The sequence below is a fragment of the Sphaerodactylus townsendi genome, linkage group LG03 (genome assembly GCF_021028975.2).
Source record: "Sphaerodactylus townsendi isolate TG3544 linkage group LG03, MPM_Stown_v2.3, whole genome shotgun sequence".
Lineage (NCBI taxonomy): Eukaryota > Metazoa > Chordata > Lepidosauria > Squamata > Sphaerodactylidae > Sphaerodactylus > Sphaerodactylus townsendi.
The window spans coordinates 170,107,377-170,127,873 of record NC_059427.1 but is presented as its reverse complement, the minus strand read 5'-3'; the positions used below and the strand labels follow the sequence as shown (position 1 = coordinate 170,127,873).

At 42.8% G+C, this 20,497-nt stretch overlaps 1 protein-coding gene across 1 annotated transcript in view; it reads right to left on the bottom strand.

Annotated features, from left to right (window-relative positions):
- Positions 1-20,497, bottom strand: part of LRP1 (LDL receptor related protein 1) — a 466,085-nt gene that overhangs the window by 81,489 nt on the left and 364,099 nt on the right. Inside the window, 10 exon segments of the mRNA XM_048487597.1 lie at positions 154-278; positions 1,832-1,983; positions 3,440-3,566; positions 4,591-4,720; positions 5,945-6,079; positions 6,963-7,094; positions 10,184-10,309; positions 11,022-11,165; positions 15,055-15,175; positions 16,327-16,447. Of these exon segments, the coding sequence (XP_048343554.1) occupies positions 154-278; positions 1,832-1,983; positions 3,440-3,566; positions 4,591-4,720; positions 5,945-6,079; positions 6,963-7,094; positions 10,184-10,309; positions 11,022-11,165; positions 15,055-15,175; positions 16,327-16,447 (1,313 nt within the window).

The window sequence follows — 20,497 nt, the reverse complement described above, 5'->3', positions numbered from 1 at the left end:
GCGGGTCGACTTATACATGAGTATATACGGTATTTAAGATGTATTTCATTGTGTATGTTTTTTAATATGTTAGCTGCCTCTAGTGGACCTGATGAGAGCATAAAGGTCGGGTATAAATTTGGTAAATAAAAGGACAAGTCCATCTTTACACACCCTTCTGCCTGGCTCTGTTGAACACCTTGATGTCTTTGAGCTGCACTCCGATTCCCGTGCGCAGAGACACAATTTCAGAAGCGTTGTCCTTGCTGCCCCGCTTAATGGATCCATTTGCATGAGTCCTAGAGAGAGAAGAACAGTTAGGTGTGTGAGCTTCAGCCATACCACAGAGAGCTGACGCAGCTGCCATTTGGCTGAGTGCAACAGGCAGCAAGAAGCTGAGGAAAAAAACCTTCCACGCATGCACAATTTTACCTGCACATGAGTTAAAACATGCACACTACCCTGTGCAGGTATATCACAGACCATTCAAGTACACATTTTCTGTCTTGATTAATGCAACTAAAATTACATACCCAGGAACCCTTGCAAACATACATACGGGACATTCTGCACTCCTTCTGATTGCTATCAACATTCATAAATGTGGCCCTTTAAATGACTGGGCACAGCAACCCTATTCAAATGATACTATACGCAATACTATCAGTGTACCATGAAAATATGTTTTGTTTACTAATGTGATTATCACTGTGCGAAAGATATGCATTTGTTTTGTTTGTTCCACATATCGGTTCTGACTAATTTTATATATCTGATGAAAGCAAGGTCCCTTTCATCTCTGCTTTGTCATGGGCGCCCATATTTGCCCAAGTGTAGCCCAAGAGTTTCCCTCATGATTTCTCCCTGGTGAAACTAACTCCTGTGTATTGTGTGTGTGTGTGTGTGTGGGGGGAGGGGGGGGTTAAAAACAGAAAAAAAAACAGTTTCACTTTGTATCAACTTCCCTCTGTTTTCCATGAATTGCTTATGTGCAACCACACACTACGTCAACAGGCCCCCATCTTGATCATCCTGAGGTCACCTTTGGAATTCTGACACAGAGTGAGGGCACAACTACGAAACGTCAGAGAACGAACATATGAATAACTCTAATAGTAACTCTTCAACATTTCAGGCAGAAATTCGGTTTAATGGATGACTTTTTCAATCAACATGTTGTTTTACAATATTTTTTTGCATACCAGGAGGTTGCCTCCAGTCACAAAGCGAAGATCCTTGTCCCGTAGCAACAGATGCTGCCATGGCACCTTTTTAAAAAATCTGCACCACCAATCAAATCTCCAATCTGCATAGCCGATCAGAAGTCCTGCTGGACAAAAGCCCCACCAGTCCCTGGCCACTTTCTAAAAACACTTCTTGAACACCAGGAAAAGTGTCAGTGGAAACCATGGCCCCTACAGACACCATGTTGGAGACCCCAAAACTAGGCAGGCTTATATGCACTGTTCTGCATTGCTATCTCTAGGATTTAGAACACAACTTCAAACTCAGATATGTAATTCTAAACACACTCAACTGTTCACGGAATCACGTTACTGCCTCCCTGATTTATCTGAAGTCCTCTACGCGTATACGTGCACATTCTGATATTTATAATAACTTGAACACAGACCATAAACACATGCACAATGTAATTTCTAGAACAGGATATAATTCAAATATGCAACAGACCTAATGAGCACTAAAAATATCCACCCATGATGAGTGCAGATCCCCATGGAAAAGAAACTTAAAATAAATTCCTGTACAAATAAGATACAGCCACTTCAAAACCTTGTCCTGCTTTCTCTGTTCTAGAAACGCTTACCCCATGTAGCACTGGGATACAGACCTGTCACTCCAGTAGATGTAATCCTCAAAGACTGACACCGAGAACATGTCCATGTTGTTAGAGGACAGGACAACTTCCCTGTTGTCGCCAGTCTCCAGGTCAATGCGTTCAATCTTATCTGTCCGGGCATCACACCAGTAAAGTTTCCCATCCTAAAAAACCACATCATCCTAGTGAGTTACACAGGAATCTTAAATGCAAAACCATTTTGCCAGCATGTATTCAGCTGGAGGTGGAATGCCCAGATGCACAATCCATGAGCGTTCTCTCCAATGCAAACTCAATTGAATCTCAAGAGGAGAGTAGATGTGACTACAATCCTAATCCTCCAGGCAACCACAGCTTCTAGTTGGGACACATCTAACCAATCTGGCCTATCCTTTGCAATTAGGCAAATAAAACTGAGCATGCGCAAGCATGCTTAACTGGCATAGTTTGTAGAGGTCACAGAATTCTACTGAAGCTCTACCTTGGTTCACAGCATATTTAATCATTGTTCACTGCATATTTAACATGTTAACTTGTCTGCTGCCCATGTAGGGGCATGATCATGCAGGGTCCATTCTTACGTTGGTCTAAAACACTGGCCTGTGGTCCTTCTATCTACTCAACAACAAATGACCTTTATTGGCATATGGTCTATCTACTCCATCCAGTAAAATCTAAAGGCTTCCCCTCCCTCAAAGGAGCCAACCCCAACATCAATGGTTCAAGAGCCACTTAAGGTGGAGGAAGGCTCCCTAGTCTTGAAATGACTTCCACTAGCCTAAGATATGATTATCACTTCATGGACTTGACCCATGTATCTACTGGATCATATTTCCTGCTGTGTTCTCTATGGCAGCATCACTCTTCTAAAGCATAGCCTTCCAAAAGGTGGTGGTGAAGAAAAGTGCTGTCAAATCATAGCTGACTTACAGAGACCCTGTAGAGTTTTCAAGGCAAGAAATGCACAGAGGTAGTTTTCCATTGCCTACCTCTGTTAGCAATGCTGGGCATTGCTGGGGGTTCCCAATCCAATTACTAACCAGGGATACCCTGCTCAGCTTCTGAGGTCTGATGAGATTGGGCTATCCTACGCTATCAAATGGGTAACAGCTGCCCATTATGCAATCTCAGTTGTGGCGTCCACCTGCCTGAGGAGGTGAGGAAGGCTCTTATGCTTCTACCATTCCAGAGGACATGAAAAACAAATTTTCAGGAGAGCATTCTTATAAAGGCTATACTGCTATGGTACAATGGCCCAGGAGGGTGCTTTTATCAGGGAATAGGACTGTAACCTATTGCACTGTGGACTGTCAACTTGTTCTGATTACATTTTCTACTTATTGTAATCTGTTTTTGCATTGTTTATGGTATGTAATTTTGTAGACTTTTAAAAAAAATTGCACTGCCTTTTAGTTTTGTATCTAGCATTACTGTACTGTTTATTAAATGTCTTTTTGCTTTCTGACTTCATACGTAACACGTCTGGAGTCCCAATTAGCAAGGCAAGCTATAAATAAAGTAAGCAAACAAATAAATCTTGCAGCCTGAGGTCTGTTTTACAATGATCCTTATCTATGATATTGTTAATTCCCTCACCCGCCTGGCCTCCATCAACCATACCTCATAGTCAACTGAAATCCCATTGGGCCAGCTGATGCTGTTGTTGATGAGGACCACACGCTCTGACCCATCGAGCCGGGACCGTTCAATGCGGGGATACTGGCCCCACTCTGTCCAAAAGAGATACCTGAAAAACAAGAGAATGGCCAGTACCAGGGTCAATATTCTGCCAAGTACTGACAGGCATGTTCATCCCTGGAGGACTGCATTTCCAAGCAGTAACTTGGACACTGCAGAAAGGCATTCTGCCTCACCTGAAGCCTAAGGCTTTTCAGCGAACTCATGTTTGCGCATCTATTAAGATGCAAGGGTTAACTAACCAAGTGAAAAGGAATCGGATTATTTACATACAAGCAGTGATCACTGGATTGGATCCAGGCCAATTTTTTCATGTCCACCACAGAATGAAACTCTTTCACATCCTCCCCCCCACCCCCCAGCATTGCAGCCCACTGATCTCCTCAAAACATTGCTCTTGAAAGGCAGAGAACCCTCAAGAACAGAATGAGGGTTAAATCAAGGATCTGCACCAAGAAGGAAGCATCCACTGAACTCCCTCATATCTCTCCTCATAGTCAGGAAGTTGGAGGATCACAGACCATTTCACCTGCAACCATCACTTTGAACAGCAGAGTGGCAGATATTTTTGGAGAAGGCCCAATATTTGTATCCTTTGACTCCACCACCATATATACTCGCAGCATATTTGCAGTGGCTCCTTAACTGAGTAGAGTTGAATAGGGTTAGGCTACTTTTGTAATGGTGAGAGTTATTCTAAACTACTGGCTTATTATTTGCAGGGAGAAGAAGGATCAAATGAAAGGCTCTTTCGCCCTGTGAGTCCTTGTTACCTCAGATGATCAATCCTGCGGTATATCCAGGAATCCAGATCTGACACTCTGGGTCTATAACCTGAAAACTAGGAATTTTTATCCCCATGACTCTACTCCCAGGGAACATGGGATACACCCTGAGCCAAATGAACCCATGTCTGCACAAAATCTGGAGTTGTATTCAGGAGACTTACCTTACCCCCAACTCTAATTCAACACATCCTATTTCTATCCCATAGAAAAGAACCCCATATCTTGCTATGTCACTAAAATCTGGCCTTTGATCTGAGCAATCTCATTCAATTCAGCCGAACTTACCCTTTCTCCGGGTGCACGGTGATGGCCCGTGGCTTATCCAGACCCTGTGAGATCACCACGTAGCGGAATGAACCATTGAGCCTGGCTACTTCAATGACATCAAAGCCCTGGTCTGTCCAATAGATATTTCCTGGTAAAAAGGCATAAGATGGTTACTTAGTTCAGAAGCAGGCAAATCACTGCTTGTGGACCACATCCAGCTCGTGAGAATGTTTCACCTAGTCCTCAAACAATATTTTCATTCACATTTTGAGACCAGAACTTTCAGCACGTGAGACAAGAGCGCTAGAAAATAAATGACAGAGGGAGGACTACAGCCAATTCTGCACTCATGTCTTATTTTGCCCTTTCTCATCCGTAAATTCGCCTCCCTTTCATGCAGGGCAAGTAGTGTGTATTGTGCACTGCCACTGTCTCCATTTCTTCAGCTTTTTTCTGGTTCGGTGCAGAAGTACTGCATTTTCTTGCAAACCACATTCCCCTGCCACGGGTTTGTGCTGCTGCCATAACATGTTGCCTGTGGGTGTTTCCACATCTGCAAAATTTGCATGGGGAATTAGCATGAAGAAGTGCCTGCACAGATCCGTTTACTGCGGCACAGGTGCTCATCTTTCCCTCCCATGCAGCCTCTAGCGCTCTTTATCTAAAGCCTGCTTAGAACAAGGGGGCAATACAAAACTTATTAGACATATTTCAAAGGAATATAACATTCTATGGTATGGATGAAGGACGCAGTGAAAATACTTCTGCCAATGCCACAATAATGGGGCTTTTTCTGGTAAGAAACTGCATTGATCACAAACATGCATAGGGAAAACTGGCAAGGTGTTGAGCTGTTCCACCAACAGGACTGGCGCTGCCCTGCAAATCTGCCAGGAATGACAAAAACTCCCAATCCAAGTAGATTTCACAAAAGTATTCATGTAGTATTTATGTAGTGTTCCCACTGATGGTCAACTAGTTGAACAAAGTGTTTCAAGTTGGGATTAGTGGGATTTCCCACCCCACCCCCCAAAGCTGTAACAGGCATGGCAGGCAACAAGCTCTCCAGGGCTGGCAGAAGCAGCATGGAGCCCCAGATCCCCAGACAAACGGAGGTCTTACGGTTGCAGTCCACAGATCTTTGGCACATTTTTCACATTATTAACACAACATGAAAAATAAAATAAAGTAAAATAAAATTTAAAAACCACCAGAAGCTACTAGACCGGAGAACAGAACAAAAATGGAGGGGGTGGGGGGGAAGAGTAGAGGTCTGGCTGGAAAAGTGGGAGGAAGTGTGGGATGATGCTTCTCTGCTGGTGTTTCCTGCTGAGCTCTGATCCCAGGGAATGTGAATTCCACGCAGTCTTACCTGCAATCCAATCCACAGCTATTCCTTCCACCCGGCCAATGCCGTTGGTCACCACATCCTCTCGCCACGTCTGGTCTCTCTTGGCGCGGCTGATGGTGCTCAGGCCCATGTCAACCCAATAGATGGTGTCATTCTCTGAGAGAGGAAAGGAAATGCGTTTAGTAGGAAGCAGGGAAAAGACACTGAAGATATCTCAGAAATTCAATGGGGGTTGGGTTGGTGGGAATAGCTCCCTTCTAGGTACTTTTATCCCCAAGGAGAAAAAATACAGGCACCAGACAGAGGACTGAAATCCAAACTGTATTACTGACATCTTCATAATGCCTGGACTGGGTTGGCTTTGAAGTGATAGATTCAGGGTTGGGCTGACATAGCCTCTTTTAGGATTGAGTGAGGACAGGCCTACAAATGCTGACTTGGGCAGAGATCCAGCCCCTACATGTGAGATCTGTTACAGGAGATACAAGAATACAAAGTCTACTGTACACTCAATCCTCTACATTCATATACTCCCCTGACTGTGATCTGCCCAACTCTTTCCTGTTTGGAACAGGATTAATGTCCAGTTCTCATTACAGTATAGCTCACTCCACACAGTGTAATAAACAGGAAGATAGAGAGGCAACATAGTCCCCAAAAGAGCAGAACTAGGGAGTCTTCAGAAATGTCCTTCTCCTGACTCCAAAGCAGTAGGGCTTCTTCTTCTTCCCATTCTCTTAAACAAATGTGCTTTCTAGAACTCCCCAATGAAAAGTAGAGAGAAAGAACTCTGAAATATCCCTGCCACTGAAAGCAGGCAGAGCTGAAACTGGGAGGGGCTTTCTCCCACCAAAAAGGATGACATATGTACATAATCATGCCTATGGAGTGGGAGCAATAATTAATGTTATGATACCCCAGTTTACCCACTGCTAAGCTACTTCTTTTTCTCAATTTTTCTTCAGGCAGCTTATTTTCCTGACTTCCGCCACCCACTGAAAGTTTCAATACAGCTAACACACGCCTGACAGCCACTCACCTGCATGGAAGTCAATGCCGACAGCCAGGGAGGTCCCAGAGACAGGTACCAACGCATCAGACTTGTCGTTGGGGTCCAATGGGATGCCACGGATACCCTCGTGCACAGAATAGAGGAGGAAAGATCCAACACCTGCATGTCAGAAAGGAACAGAGAAGGGCCACAGATCGGTGACAGAAAACTTGGTTAGCAGGCAAATGGTCTCGGGTTCCTTTTTTCAAGCATTTAGAATTGGCAGGATCTCAGGTAGTGGGACAGGGATGGATCTTAGAGGCGGGACAGAACTTGGAAATGGTAGCTCGTCAGGGATGGACAGAACCATTAGAGATGATACTATTGACTGATACAGCATATTACAGTATGATGGAATGCAGTATTAATCATGGATACAATTAAGTACATTTATTTATAGGTACGTTTGACATTCAAGGGTTTGACTATCTTGCTTATAAGGGTTTTCAGGTTTTCTGTAAAAGTTACTCTTCCTTTCTCAAGTCTTGAAGAAGCAGGCCAAAATGAAGAGCTGTACTGTTTGTTGTAAGAACGACTTATAAAAAGCTGACCTTCTGCCAGTCTAGTTCTCAACACTACAAACAATGCCACACAGTTGACTCAATGCCCCAAAAAAACTTCTACTGTGAAAATACTATCAAAGTATGCTCAGAGCAGCTCCATTTAGATAGCATGAATAAGAAGATGGGCAGCCCAATCCACATGGGAGAGGCAATTACATTGTGGAAGCGGTACAGGGTTGCACCAATGCATTTGCCCCCTCTGCCGGTGCAAGGGGTACCCACACCAGCAGAGGGTGCATCCCACCACCCCACAGTAGGCAAACCCAGAAGCCCAGTGCACGGGTAGGTGGGCCAGGGCATTCCCAGGGGTGGAGTCGACGCTAGTTGGGTTCCTCCAAATTCCTTCCCGGTGATGCTGGTCCCCCCCGGCCCTGCAGACTTATGCCACACTTTTATGTTGTGTAAGTCTCCTTGTCCTATAGGGTAATTCAAGCAGTCAGAGGAATTTAAACTTTCCCTTCTTTCTGCACTTCCAGAAACCTCCATGGAAGTGGCACAGCCATCTTCTGTTACTCCATACACCACCCCCACATCTTGACTGGACTGTTAGTAAAGTCATGTGTTGGTCTATGTAGTAGTTTCAATATAAGATAGGCACACTCTACAATTACTGAATCTTTTAGATTTAGAAGTCATTGAAATCTGCTTTTGGGGGCAAGCTCGTGGTAAGAAGCTTTGAAATTTAACCTTATTTCGTAAGGTATCATCACATACTCATGGCTGCCATAGCTATTCATCTGGAAAGTTCAGCATTTATATATAATTTTACAGCACCTGAAGCACTTTTGTAAGCTTTATCTTAGCAACATTTACAACAGCAGGCCAAAACCGCAAAAATGAGAGGAAGCAAACGCACACAGCTGCCTCTCCCTAAACTGAAACAGCTGGAGGGAAACCAGAGCCCACACAGGCCTTAAGAAACATGCTCTCTCAGAACGTTCTAGTCTTGCCCTTCAAGAGAACTTCACTCTGAGATGCTTTATCCACTGAAGGACGAAGAATTTATTATTTTTGTTTATCGTCCTTTTCCTCAAACCGTCTGTAACTATTATTCGATAATAATGGATGGAGGGAAGGAGATTGATGGAACTATGCGTGCTGCCATGATTCCTCTTGGACAAGGAAAAGTATAATAAAACAAATAAGCACACTTTTGGAGTGCAGTCACTAGAATTAAAGGCAGGATTTAATTAACAGTCCTTCCCTCTCAGGATTTTTCACTTCAGTCACTTATGGCAGGACAAAAATGTTAAGATTTCGGACTGTGAGGGGGAAGACTTAAGATTCAGAGAAAGGCACAGACAGAACTTGAGAACAGAGCTGAACTGAATGATAAATACTGCTTTAAAGAGATATGTATCCACTATTCCTGAAACTTCTGTGTGAATGCGACCAGGCAAAGGTTTGCTCCATTTTTTCCCCGGGTGCTGCTGTACACCCAAGGGAGCACAACTACTACTCCTGCACAGAAGGAAGAACCGAAGAGATCTCTGAAATGTCACAGAACCTCCTGATACGGAAGATGAACTTGTACTTAAATGGGGTTGAGAAACTCTCCGCAATTAGTGTTCACTTACCCAAGGAGAGATATTATTCCTATCAGTTGGCCCACTGGGGCAAATGGGTTAGCCACTGTGCAATATGGGATGCTGGACTAGATGGATCACTGGTTTGACCAGCAGAGCTCTTTTTTAATTGATGTCTTTTGATGCCCTACTTGTGACCTTCTAGGGCAGGGGTAGGGAACCTGTGGCTCTCCAGATGTTCAGGAACTACAATTCCCATCAGCCTCTGTCAACATGGCCAATTGGCAATGCTGGTAGGGGCTGATGGGAATTGTAGTTCCTGAACATCTGGAGAGCCGCAGGTTCCCTACCCCTGTTCTAGGGCAATTGGTAGGCCATCATGCTGGACTAGAGGAACCCCTGGTTTGGACATAAAAGGCACCTTTTATGTTCTCCCCCCTTCAAAAAGTAGTTGCATAATTGGCGTGGGGATATTCAAATTATCACAGAATTCAGTGTCAAGTATAGCAGACTTGGGTGCTGTGTGGTTTCCGGGCTGTATGGCCGTGTTCTAGCAGCATTCTCTCCTGACGTTTCGCCTGCATCTGTGGCTGGCATCTTCAGAGGATCTGATGTTGGGAAAGCAAGTGGAGTATATATATCTGTTGGAGTGTCCAGGGTGTTCTGTGAGTAACAAAGAAGGCAACCAGGTCAATAGTTGAGGGCATCTGAATAGAAGTATGAGTAACAATGAAGACTCCCATGCTATAGTCTTCATTGTTACTCATACTTCTATTCAGATGCCCTCAACTATTGACCTGGTTGCCTTCTTTGTTACAGATGCAGGCAAAACGTCAGGAGAGAATGCTGCTAGAACACGGCCATACAGCCCGGAAACCACACAGCACCCAAGTGATTCCGGCCGTGAAAGCCTTCGACAATACATATAGCAGACTTGTCCTTGGTTAATTAGGGCAAACACAAGGCATTGGAAGTTTCACTGCCAACAGCTGAGAACATTCACTAGCCACCAGGGGGCCCTGTCCAAAACCACTCAGACGTGCAAAGTAGCATCTTTCCCAAAAAACAAGATCCGGCCACACCCCACAAAAAATTCAGGAGGCCAGTGACAGCTGCTCACCTTCACACGACTGCTGTTCACTCTTCAAGCTGTAACCTGCTGTACACATGCAGGAACGTGCATTCTCCGAGATTGGAAGGCAGAGCTGGGAGCAGTCTCCGTTGTTGACACTGCAGGGATTGGTGCCTGCAAAAGTGAAAACAAGGAGATGGAGGGGCATTGCTGGGCAAAGGCAGTCTGAGTCAGGGCAGTTGTGAGCAGGTTTCTCAGCGTGACCATGTGATTGAAAAGGACAGGGTTGAATAAAGAATTATTAATTGTGGGGATAATAGACGACATTAGAGTGAATAGAAGTCTGGAACCAATGTATAAAATAATGATCAGAGCAGCACACGCAGTGTTGGCGTTGGGCTGGAAAGATAATAAAAAATGGACAGTTTCAATATGGTTGGAATATATATGGGAACAAATACAGCTAGAGATATTTGAAAGACTGACAAAAATATTTTATGGAAAGAAAAAATAAGAAGATATGGACAGTGTATAAAGAATGGATTGAAAATGCCGGATTTAACGAAGAGCCATGGAACAAGAGAATAAGAAGAATGAACCTCCTGCTGCTTGCATGAAAAAAATCAATAAAGAGAAGGGGGGAGGGGGGTGAAAATGGAAAAAATGTATAGATGAAAGAAAAATACTAAATGTAACAAATGTATAAATACTCTATACAATAAAAAATTTATTAAAAAAGAGAAAAGGACAGGGTTGGGCCCTCGTTGACAAATCAGAAAGGCTGTGTTACGGTGACTAAAATTACCTTAAGAACCAACAGGTCCTGAAGCTTCCTGACTGCAGCAAAGCTGTAGCCTGTAATTATCTGCACACCTCTGGAGCTCACCTTGTTGCTGAATGCTCTCGTCATAGACTTTCATGTGCATGACCAGGGTGGTGCTGTTGCGCAGCACAACAGCCTCCGTCCCATCCTTTTTGCTGCAGGTGCCCATTTTTTCAGCAGCTTGGTCAGCCCACCACAATTTGTCACCTGGAAGAGAGAAAAATGAGGCTTAGATGCATGAGAAAGGACAACTTGTGCAATTGTTTGGTGATGGAAAGTACTGGTAAGTGACAGCTGTTCACAGTCCTCTTCATAGCCTAACAATTCTGTGAACAGAGTACCGTATATACTCGTGTATAAGTCGACCCGCATATAAGTCGAGGCACCTAATTTTACCACACAAAACTGGGAAAACTTATTGACTCGCGTATAAGTCGAGGGTGGGAAATGCAGCAGCTGCTGGTAAATTTCAAAAACAAAAATAGATGCCAATAAAATGACATCAATTGAGGCATCAGTAGGTTAAATGTTTTTGAATCTTTATTTCAAAGAAAAACAGTAAACTGGCTCTGTAAGTGGAAAAGAGGGTCAACAAGAACAATATGGTATCAACAATAACTTTAAAAGTACAAAAACCTTAGCTCAACCAGCAACCAAGCTAAAACACAAGAGTTAAAATCCTTCCAAACTGGATTCCTCATCATCATCTGTATGTCCAAATGTAACCCAACTTAGATTTTAAGAGGGATATTATCAGAAATGAAAATTCCATTTTATTAGCTTCCATTGTAAAACAATGGGGGATGTGCATCCCTTTGGGGCTGCACACAACTTTGGATCCCTGACCCAAACTGCACCAAACCTGGCTGGTATCATAGAAGAGACTCTCCTGATGAGACCAGCCAGGTTTAGGAAGTTTATTCAGAGGTCCAAAGTTATGGACCCTCAAAAGGGTAGCCCCATCTACTAATAGGTCCCATTGAAAACAATGGGGAATGGGGGCAACTCCTTTGGGGGTCCATAACTTTGGACCCCCTGAACCAAACTTTACCAAACTAGGCTGGTATCATCAGGAGAGTCTTCTGAGGGTACCCTGAAATTTTGGTGCCGCTAGCACAGGGGTAGGGAACCTGCGGCTCTTCAGATGTTCAGGAACTACAATTCCCATCAGCCCCTACCAGCATGGCCAATTGGCCAGCTTTGACGAAACTGATAAGACAAACCCTGGTATCTGAGCTTCTGATTCTTTCTAAAACTGCCTGCCCCTACTGGCCAGCAAGAAGGTAAAAACACACACAAAAAAAAATTTTTTAATGAAACCCGCGATATAGAGTTCGAGGGATTTCTTTCAGCATTAAAAATGTGCTGAAAAAAAAATTCGGACTTACTACATGAGCATATGCTCGTTTGGTGATATTACTCTTTGATTTCCAGGACTAGGCGGTCTCAAGAAACAGTTTGTGACCTGGCCAGTGCCTGTTTCCATGACAGGATGTGCTGACCAGGCAACTTTAGTCTCGCTGAAACTTAAGTTTTGAAAGGAAGCTGGCAGAAGCTCAGGGTTGTGCAAAATGAGTAGGCCTAATGGCTAACCACTATAAAAAGAAAGGGGGGGGTGGGGGTGGACGACCCTTTCTTACAAAATTCAAACTAATGCCCATCTATGTTTGCTACAGTTCAGTCTATTTCAGCACCCAAAAAGCAAACTGCAGCTATTTATTGTACTTACTAAAATATGTTACCCTGCCTTTTGGTCTCAAGAAGCCTCAAATCTACTTGCAGTAATAAAACCAATCTAAATACAACAGTAAATTAAACAATCATTCCATTAAAACCAGCAAAATGGAAACAATACAGCTAAACGTACAAAACCAATTCAGAACAGAAGGATTAAATAATACAAGGTCATATAATGCACTCAAGGCATCTTTAAAACCTGCTTATAAACACAACAGTTTTTACCAATTTACAGGAAATCAAGAGGAAGGCTTGTTGCCATATTGTATTTATTTATTTATTTATTTATTTATTTATTTATTGTTTCTTTCGATGATAAACCGCTCTATCATCCCTAGAGGAATTTAGGCATGGAACAACACTGCTACATACAATTAATTAAATACGATAACAACAATATAATAATTAAAACCATTAAAAAAAGCTACTTAAAACAAAGGTTAGCATCATAATAGGTGCCCTATTATGGCCAATTCAATTTAGATCACCCCAGCAAAAGCAAGGGAGGGGGCCAGGTTCCTCTGGGAGGATAATATGGGGTGGTGAAAGTGCAACAGATGGTATGTGCAAGAAGATGCAGGGGGGGAAGGAGAGGGGGGAGGGGAAAGGGGGGCGCCACTCAGCGACTGGACATGTTCCAAGGGGGAGGGAATCCCTAAGCCCTGATGCAGCTACTAAGTAGGCCTGGTCCCAGTTTTCTAAATGCAACTTTCTGCAGGCAAAGTACACAGAACCATGCCTGTCCAGATCACTTCAGGATATTTGTAGGTTCATTTTAGAATTAAGCAGTTCTTTGAAGCATCATGGTCCCAAACCATTCAGTGAAACCCAGAGCTTTGAACTGTGCCCAGGAATAAACTGGAAGCCAGGAAAAATGTATCAGAATAGGTGCATAAGGAGTCAAGCACAAGCGAATAGCAGGAGTTTTAAGGGGGCAGGGGCATTCAAATTCCAGCACAAATGCCGGAGTGACATTGGCACAACATGCTAGGATTCCAGAACACAAATCGACCCATTTGGCCAAGTGTGAAATGCTGGAGACTGGACTGCTTTTGTAAAAACAAGGCATCAAGGGAAGTTCACTCATATTGAGGGGCCTACCGTCCCCCCCTTTTTTCTGGGGGTAGGTTTTAAATTTGAGGTTGGACGCCTGCTTTTATGCTTTTATGTATTAATTTGTTTCCGCTGGTTTTAGGTTATTTTAGTGCTTACGGCGAGATGTAGCCATGGCCCCTTTGAGCATTGCATACGTGTTTTGCTCCTGTTGGTCTCTGGAATCACTTATGTTCACCACCGGATCCTTCGGGATCACGTATAAAAGCCGAATTAATAATAAAAATAGTAGCGCTTCCACAATGGCTTCCGGAAGTGCTGCAGGTACCACTTCCTCAAGAAAGTCTTTACACCATCAGCCATACATGTGGCCAGTTCCCTTCCAGCAGCCAGGAACAGCAAAGGATCAAGAGCACAAAACTGCTGGACTAAAAATCGTGCAGACGCTGGAAAAGATGTATGAAACCTGGGAAAGCTCTATGAAAGTTGGGCTCTTAAAATAAAATGAGGTGCCACAGCGACTAACTTTTTTTCACGGTAAGATTTGTTTTTTAAAGAAAGCATTAAAATGATTCCAGTACGGGGGAAGGGGAAATTGTGAGGCATATCAGAATGTAAAAAAGCAACGTCGAATAGGATCCTGTGATCCCATGTAATTCCATGCCACCCAGGAATTGCAAAAACTATGCTATCTGGAGACTGAATTGTATTTTCCCCACAAGAAGATAGCCCATTCCATACAATAATAGCAAAAACCATGCTATCTGAAATTTTCCAAAAACTTTCCAAACAACAAAACAGGGCGTCCCATACAGGATCTCCAAAAACTATGGCTGATTCCACATGGACCAAAAAACAGCAGCGTGAAAACGGTGTGAAAATGGTGTAAAAGGGTTTAAAATGATGTAAAGGGTTTATACTGTTTTCACAATCGCTTAATAATTCACTGTTTTGGCCCATCTTGAATCAGCCTATGCCATCGGAAAAGCATAAACTGCATCATCCTTTCTCCAACTTTAACAATTATATCGCACTGTTTGAACCCTGGAAAAATGTGATACATTTTCAACAGAAGTCCATCCTTGTGAGAAGATGCACAGACTAGGTATTTTAAACAAGTAACACATTTACTCTCATCTGGTATCTGACCTAGGGAGCTTTGACTCTTGGAAGCTTATACCCTGGAAATCTTGTTGGTTTTTAAGGCACTGCTGGACTTGAATAAAAGATCACAGATCGGGTTCCTGCATAGAATCAGTTATTTTCCCAGTCTTGCTCCCCCCTCCCACTTAGAAGTAGCTCTTACCCATGATAGCCAAAGCGGTAGCCTTGCGCAGATGGGCCTTCATGGTTTCCAACACCTCCAAGCCGCTGCCATCCAAGTTACACCTATTGATGGTGCCATTGCCAGAGCTGATCCAGTACAGCTTGCTTACAGTCCTGGTAGCTCACGAGAGTCTCTAAGCAAGAGAATCGTTACTGGAATGTTGACCTAAGCATGGAGGAAGAGCTACAATATCCTACATGCGTCTGTTGATGCTTATGTGCAAGCTGGCGAGTGTGAATGCTTTGCATGTATTAATAAGGTTGATCCCCAGACAGCTTTTTCATTGTACCATGAACAAAGATATATGGTCTCCTTGGAGCAACGCCAGACTATATTGGGGATTGTGGAACCTACATGGACAAAAGCCGTGTGGGATGGAGGCTGTACTAAGGAGGGAACTGAAAGTACTTGGGCTGTATTAAGGAGGGAATTAAGTGATAGTGGGGTAGATCCAACGCATTGCTGCAGTGGCATGACAGGAGTTTCTCACAATTTCAGCTGCAACTGTCAGAAATGCATACCTTCTTCGGCATACACGCTGGCCATATAAATGCATGCACCCTCTGTGCCCATGGAATTTCTTGTTATAGGGTCATGAAGGAGAAGCTTTATGGCATCTCCAGATAAAGAGGATTATTAATTTTATCAGCCCCTTCCAGCATGGCCAATTGGCCATGCTGGCAGGGGCTGATGGGAATTGTAGTCCATAACATCTGGAGTGCCAAAGGTTCGCCACCACTACTATAGATAATTTGAATCAGATTTTTGCGGCTTGCTATGGAAATTCAGTAAAAGCCAAGCTGTAGAAACTACTAAAGAGAAGTTTGAGGTAAAGAAGGTTGAAGGCAGGAGAGTCAAGGAATTTCAGCATCATGCTTTTCACTCCTGCTCTCTTCAAGCGTGCATGAGCACAAGCATTTGTTTATGGAAAAAATGGTGCAGAAGATGCAAACTCCCTTGGAAAAGGTTTATGTCTTCATGCTTTTAGTCTGGTTTTTTTTTCATCCACCAAGATGAGTGTACTACAGACCTTCAAACCTAGGGAAGACCTCTACGTGAAGGATGAAATAGATCCTAAAATACTTGGAACACATTCTCAGGAACTTTCCAAAAACTGAATCTCACTTGTGTGCCAAGAACTGCATTTAGCCAAAGGGATATAGATGCGGCCAAGAGTATCCATAAATCATGATGAACACTGGGAATCCATGCTCCTGGCCACCCCCAAAGGGAACAGGGTTAAAAATGGACATGGTGGAGTGGAATTTTCTCCATACCAACAGGGCTCTTCTGGTTCGTGAACAACTGGCTACGGTTGCTGCCATCCATGTTGGCAATGCTGATGTTATCTCCATCTGTCCAGTAGAGCTTCCTTTGAAAGAGACAAACAAATGACATACTATGAAATACAGAAATAACACCACTTAAAGTCTTACTTCTGGCAAGCAGCTCTTTCAGTCCTATCTCTTAGGCTGAAATTACCTTTAGTTCGGCTAACACATATTCAACACTCATGCCTGGCAAAGCCAGGGGAGCAGATATGACACAGCTGCCACCAAACATGAAATAAGTACCGTATATACTCATGTATAAGTCGAATTTTTCAGCACATTTTAATGCTGAAAAGCCCCTCGACTTAGTGGCAAGGGCTCACAGTGCACAAAAAATTGTGTGTTTTTACTTTGCCGGCCAGCAGGGGGCGCAGTTTGTATGTTAGAGGCACCAAAATTTCAGGGTACCCTCAGAAGACTCTCCTGATGATACCAGCCAAGTTTGATAAGGTTTGGTTCAGGGGGGTCCCAAAGCTGTGGACCCCCAAAAGAGTGGCCCCCAGCCCCCCATTGTTTTCAATGGGGAGTTATTAGTAGATGGGGTTGGCCTTTTGAGGGTTCCATAACTTTGGACTCAGGAATTCAGAATCGCTCACTGCAAACTTGGCTGGTCATCTACTAGAGAGTCTGCTTTTATGATACCAGCCAGGTTTGGTGAAGTTTGGGTCAGAGATCCAAAGTTATTGACCCCCAAAGTTGGGATGCCCCATCCCCATTGTTGTTTAAAATGGAAGCTTAATAGTAGATTTTCCATTTCTGATAAATATCCCTCTTAAAATCTAAGTTGGGTTACATTTTAGCGGACATACAGATGATGATGAGGAATCCAGTTTTGAAGCGACTTAAACTCTTTGTGTTTTAGCTTTGGCAGTTTGCTGGTTGAGCTAAGGTTTTGTACTTTTAAAGGGTTATTGTTGATATTACATGGTTCGGTTGACCCTCTTTTTCCAATTTACAGGTTTAGCCAGTTTACTGTTTTCTTGTTAAATAAGATTCAAAAAACATTTCAACCGTTTGATGCCTGCTACAATTGATGCTGCATTTCCCACCCTCGACTTATCTGGCACGCATGCAGTCAATAAGTTTCCCCAGTTTTTTTGTGGTAAAATTAGCGCCCTCAATTTCACAAGCAACACTTACGCTACTGCAGCATCACTGCAATTTTTCCCTGTCCTGCCCTGACAAGGTGCTTTCAGGTATTTTCCCGCCAAAAGTTCCAACTGTCACTTTCAGGGCTCACTGAGCAGCTACCAACTGACGAGGTAGCGTTAGTGTGGTGATTTTATTTGATTTCTTGTCATTTTGTGGTTTTTCTACCTTTTATACTTTATAACTTCTAAAACTCCCTGCAAATCTCCTCCTCAGCCTTTTGAATCCTGCCTTTCAATCGCTTTGACAACCCATAAGCAACCTTAAGCAACTCCTTGTGAGGAATGCAGTCCTCTTGCAGGCCAATAAAAGGCTAAGTGTTGGTAATCACATCACAGCTGGCTTGATCTGTGGAGGAGACCATGCAGGCAGGGAGAGGCGATTTTTTTTTGCCTCTTAAACCTACCTGACCTTCTGGCAATTGTTTCTACCTCTGTCTTGAAGTTCTTTTTCTTCTTCTCAGATTTACTGATGGGAGAGGGTGTGAAACCTGTGGTGAAGAGAATCAGAAAAGCAGGACCCTTCCGCCAGACCACTCTCCCCGGGAACAATACTCACTCACCTGGCCCCTACCTGAGTGGTTAGAAAGCTGTCATACACTTATTTAAACATTATGCGTGCTATGGTCATACAATGAGCAGACAACAGTCACTGGAAAAGACAATAATGCTAGGAAAAATTGAAGGCAGCAGGAAAAGAGAAAGACCCAACATGAAACACATTGACTCTATGAAGGCTGCAGTGGCCCTCATTTTGCAAGACATGAGCAACGCTGTTAACAACAGGACATTGTGGAGGACATTGGTTTGTAGGGTTATCATGAGTCAAAAGCAACAACACTTAACACACATGTACATTTATACCGGAAGAAAACATGCAGAGTTTTGTTAGAGGAAGAGCCTACTGCCAGCCCAATAAAGGTTTCATCACCAAACTAACTATGTGTAAACTAACAGGCAAGCCCTCTCCCTCAATTATACACATCTCAGGACAGCCTCCAACTTCCAGTCTTCTTCCCTTCGATTCTCTGTTATTTGTAACTCCACATAAAATCAACAGGGGCCATTCAGTACCCTTACTGACACATTAACCAGCCTACGGACAGATTGGGGCCAGAGGAAGGAAATCGGTGAACGTGGTTACGGGGCTTAGACAGGAAATAAATCCACTTAGACATGCCTATTAAATTCTGTTTGGGTCATTCCTGCCTGTGAAACTACATCAACCCGCCTACCCCCAAACCCTGAAAAGATAATGGTCCAATTGTAAGTCTTAATGAACTTCTACAAAAGCATTTAAGATGGACAGAGCAATTATGATGTTCTGCCAGTTTTTCAAAGGAGATTCACAGCAGCAAACATTTAAGGTCACAGGAAAACGGCCAAATAAGGATTGTGGATTTGTGTTTTTTTAAAAAATTGAAAATATAGGTCATGGCCTACCTCCTGCTAACTTCTAACATAGTCAAATGGGAAATGCAGTATAACCAATGGTAATTGTCTTTTTGTTACTGCGTACTACATTATTATGCAGAAAAGCATTATAGTATATACATTTTAATTCACGGAATAAATAAGCAGCATGTCAGAAGAAGACTGCCTTTTGTATTTATAGAACTGAATGAAATATCTGCTGTTATGTGATTGACGTGAGGGAGTCAGAGAGGGCAGATCCTGGCAATCCTCTTTGCTGGCGAACAGCTGACAGAAAATAACTATGAAAAGGTGGGGTAGAAGGAAGAGTTTATCAACAAGAACTGAGGCATAAAGTTCTATTAAAGGTTAATAAAAAAAAAACAAGAACTGAGATGAGCAGATGAGCAGATTTTCTCAGCTTGGCAAAAAAAATATTACTCTTTCTTCTGTGACTATTCCATCTCTTCATCGTCGAATTAAAAATTAAAGATTTTGTTTACTTTTAAAAGCATGTGTTCCGTTCTTCCCCAGTACCTGATCTCTTCACTTTCACTATATTCCTCTTCATTTTTATCCACTGCATTTTTCAAGGTTTTTTTTTCCTTTTAAAAACACAGCTTTCTTTCATTCATCTATCTGTGTCCTTTTCTGTTTAATAGTTCCCTAAGCCTGGAATGCACTAACCGCTGCCAGCCGCTTGATTAGATCTGTTCTGGCCTTTAAGAAATCCCTCTAGACCGATTTTGGCCTTTAAGAAATCTCTCCAGACCTATTTGTTTTCATCACCTCATTATTGTTCCCCTTCTCCATCTTCTCCGTTTCTTTTTTCCCCCCCCTCCCTCCCCTGTTATGTTTGCTAATTCATTACAATAGAATAGAATAGAATAGAATAGAATCTTTATTGGCCAAGTGTGATTGGACACACAAGGAATTTGTCTCCGGTGCATATGCTCTCAGTGTACATAAAAGAAAATAATACATTTGTCGAAGAATCATAAGGTACAGCACTTAATGATTGTCATATAGAGTCCTAGTAAGCAATCAGGAAAAAAAAAAAAACAATCAATAGTAATAAAAACATAAAATGTAAAATCATAAAATAAAATGAAATGTCAGCACAGGCTATAGTCATACAGTCATAATTGGGAGGAGATGGGTAATAGGAATGATGAAAAAAGTAGTGTCCCACATAAAGAAAGGAAATGCCCGTGTGGCATGGGTTCTGTGGAAACAGTATCTCATATGCTGTTGGATTGTCCAACTTTTATGAGATAGGTAGGAAGAAGCACATAATCCCCTTCCTGCATGGAAGTGAAGGCATTACAGATAAACAGAAGGTTATATATCTTTTAAACAGCCACAACTATTTAGCTGTTGGAAGGTGGCTAAACTCTAAATGGTGCTATTTTAACTTTCGGCCAGAAATTGTAAAGTTGTAAAGGCTGTTATTATCTTGCTAAGCTGCTAATCTTAAGAAGCAATCTATATGCCATTAAAGGTATTCGAAATCGAAATCGAATCGACAAG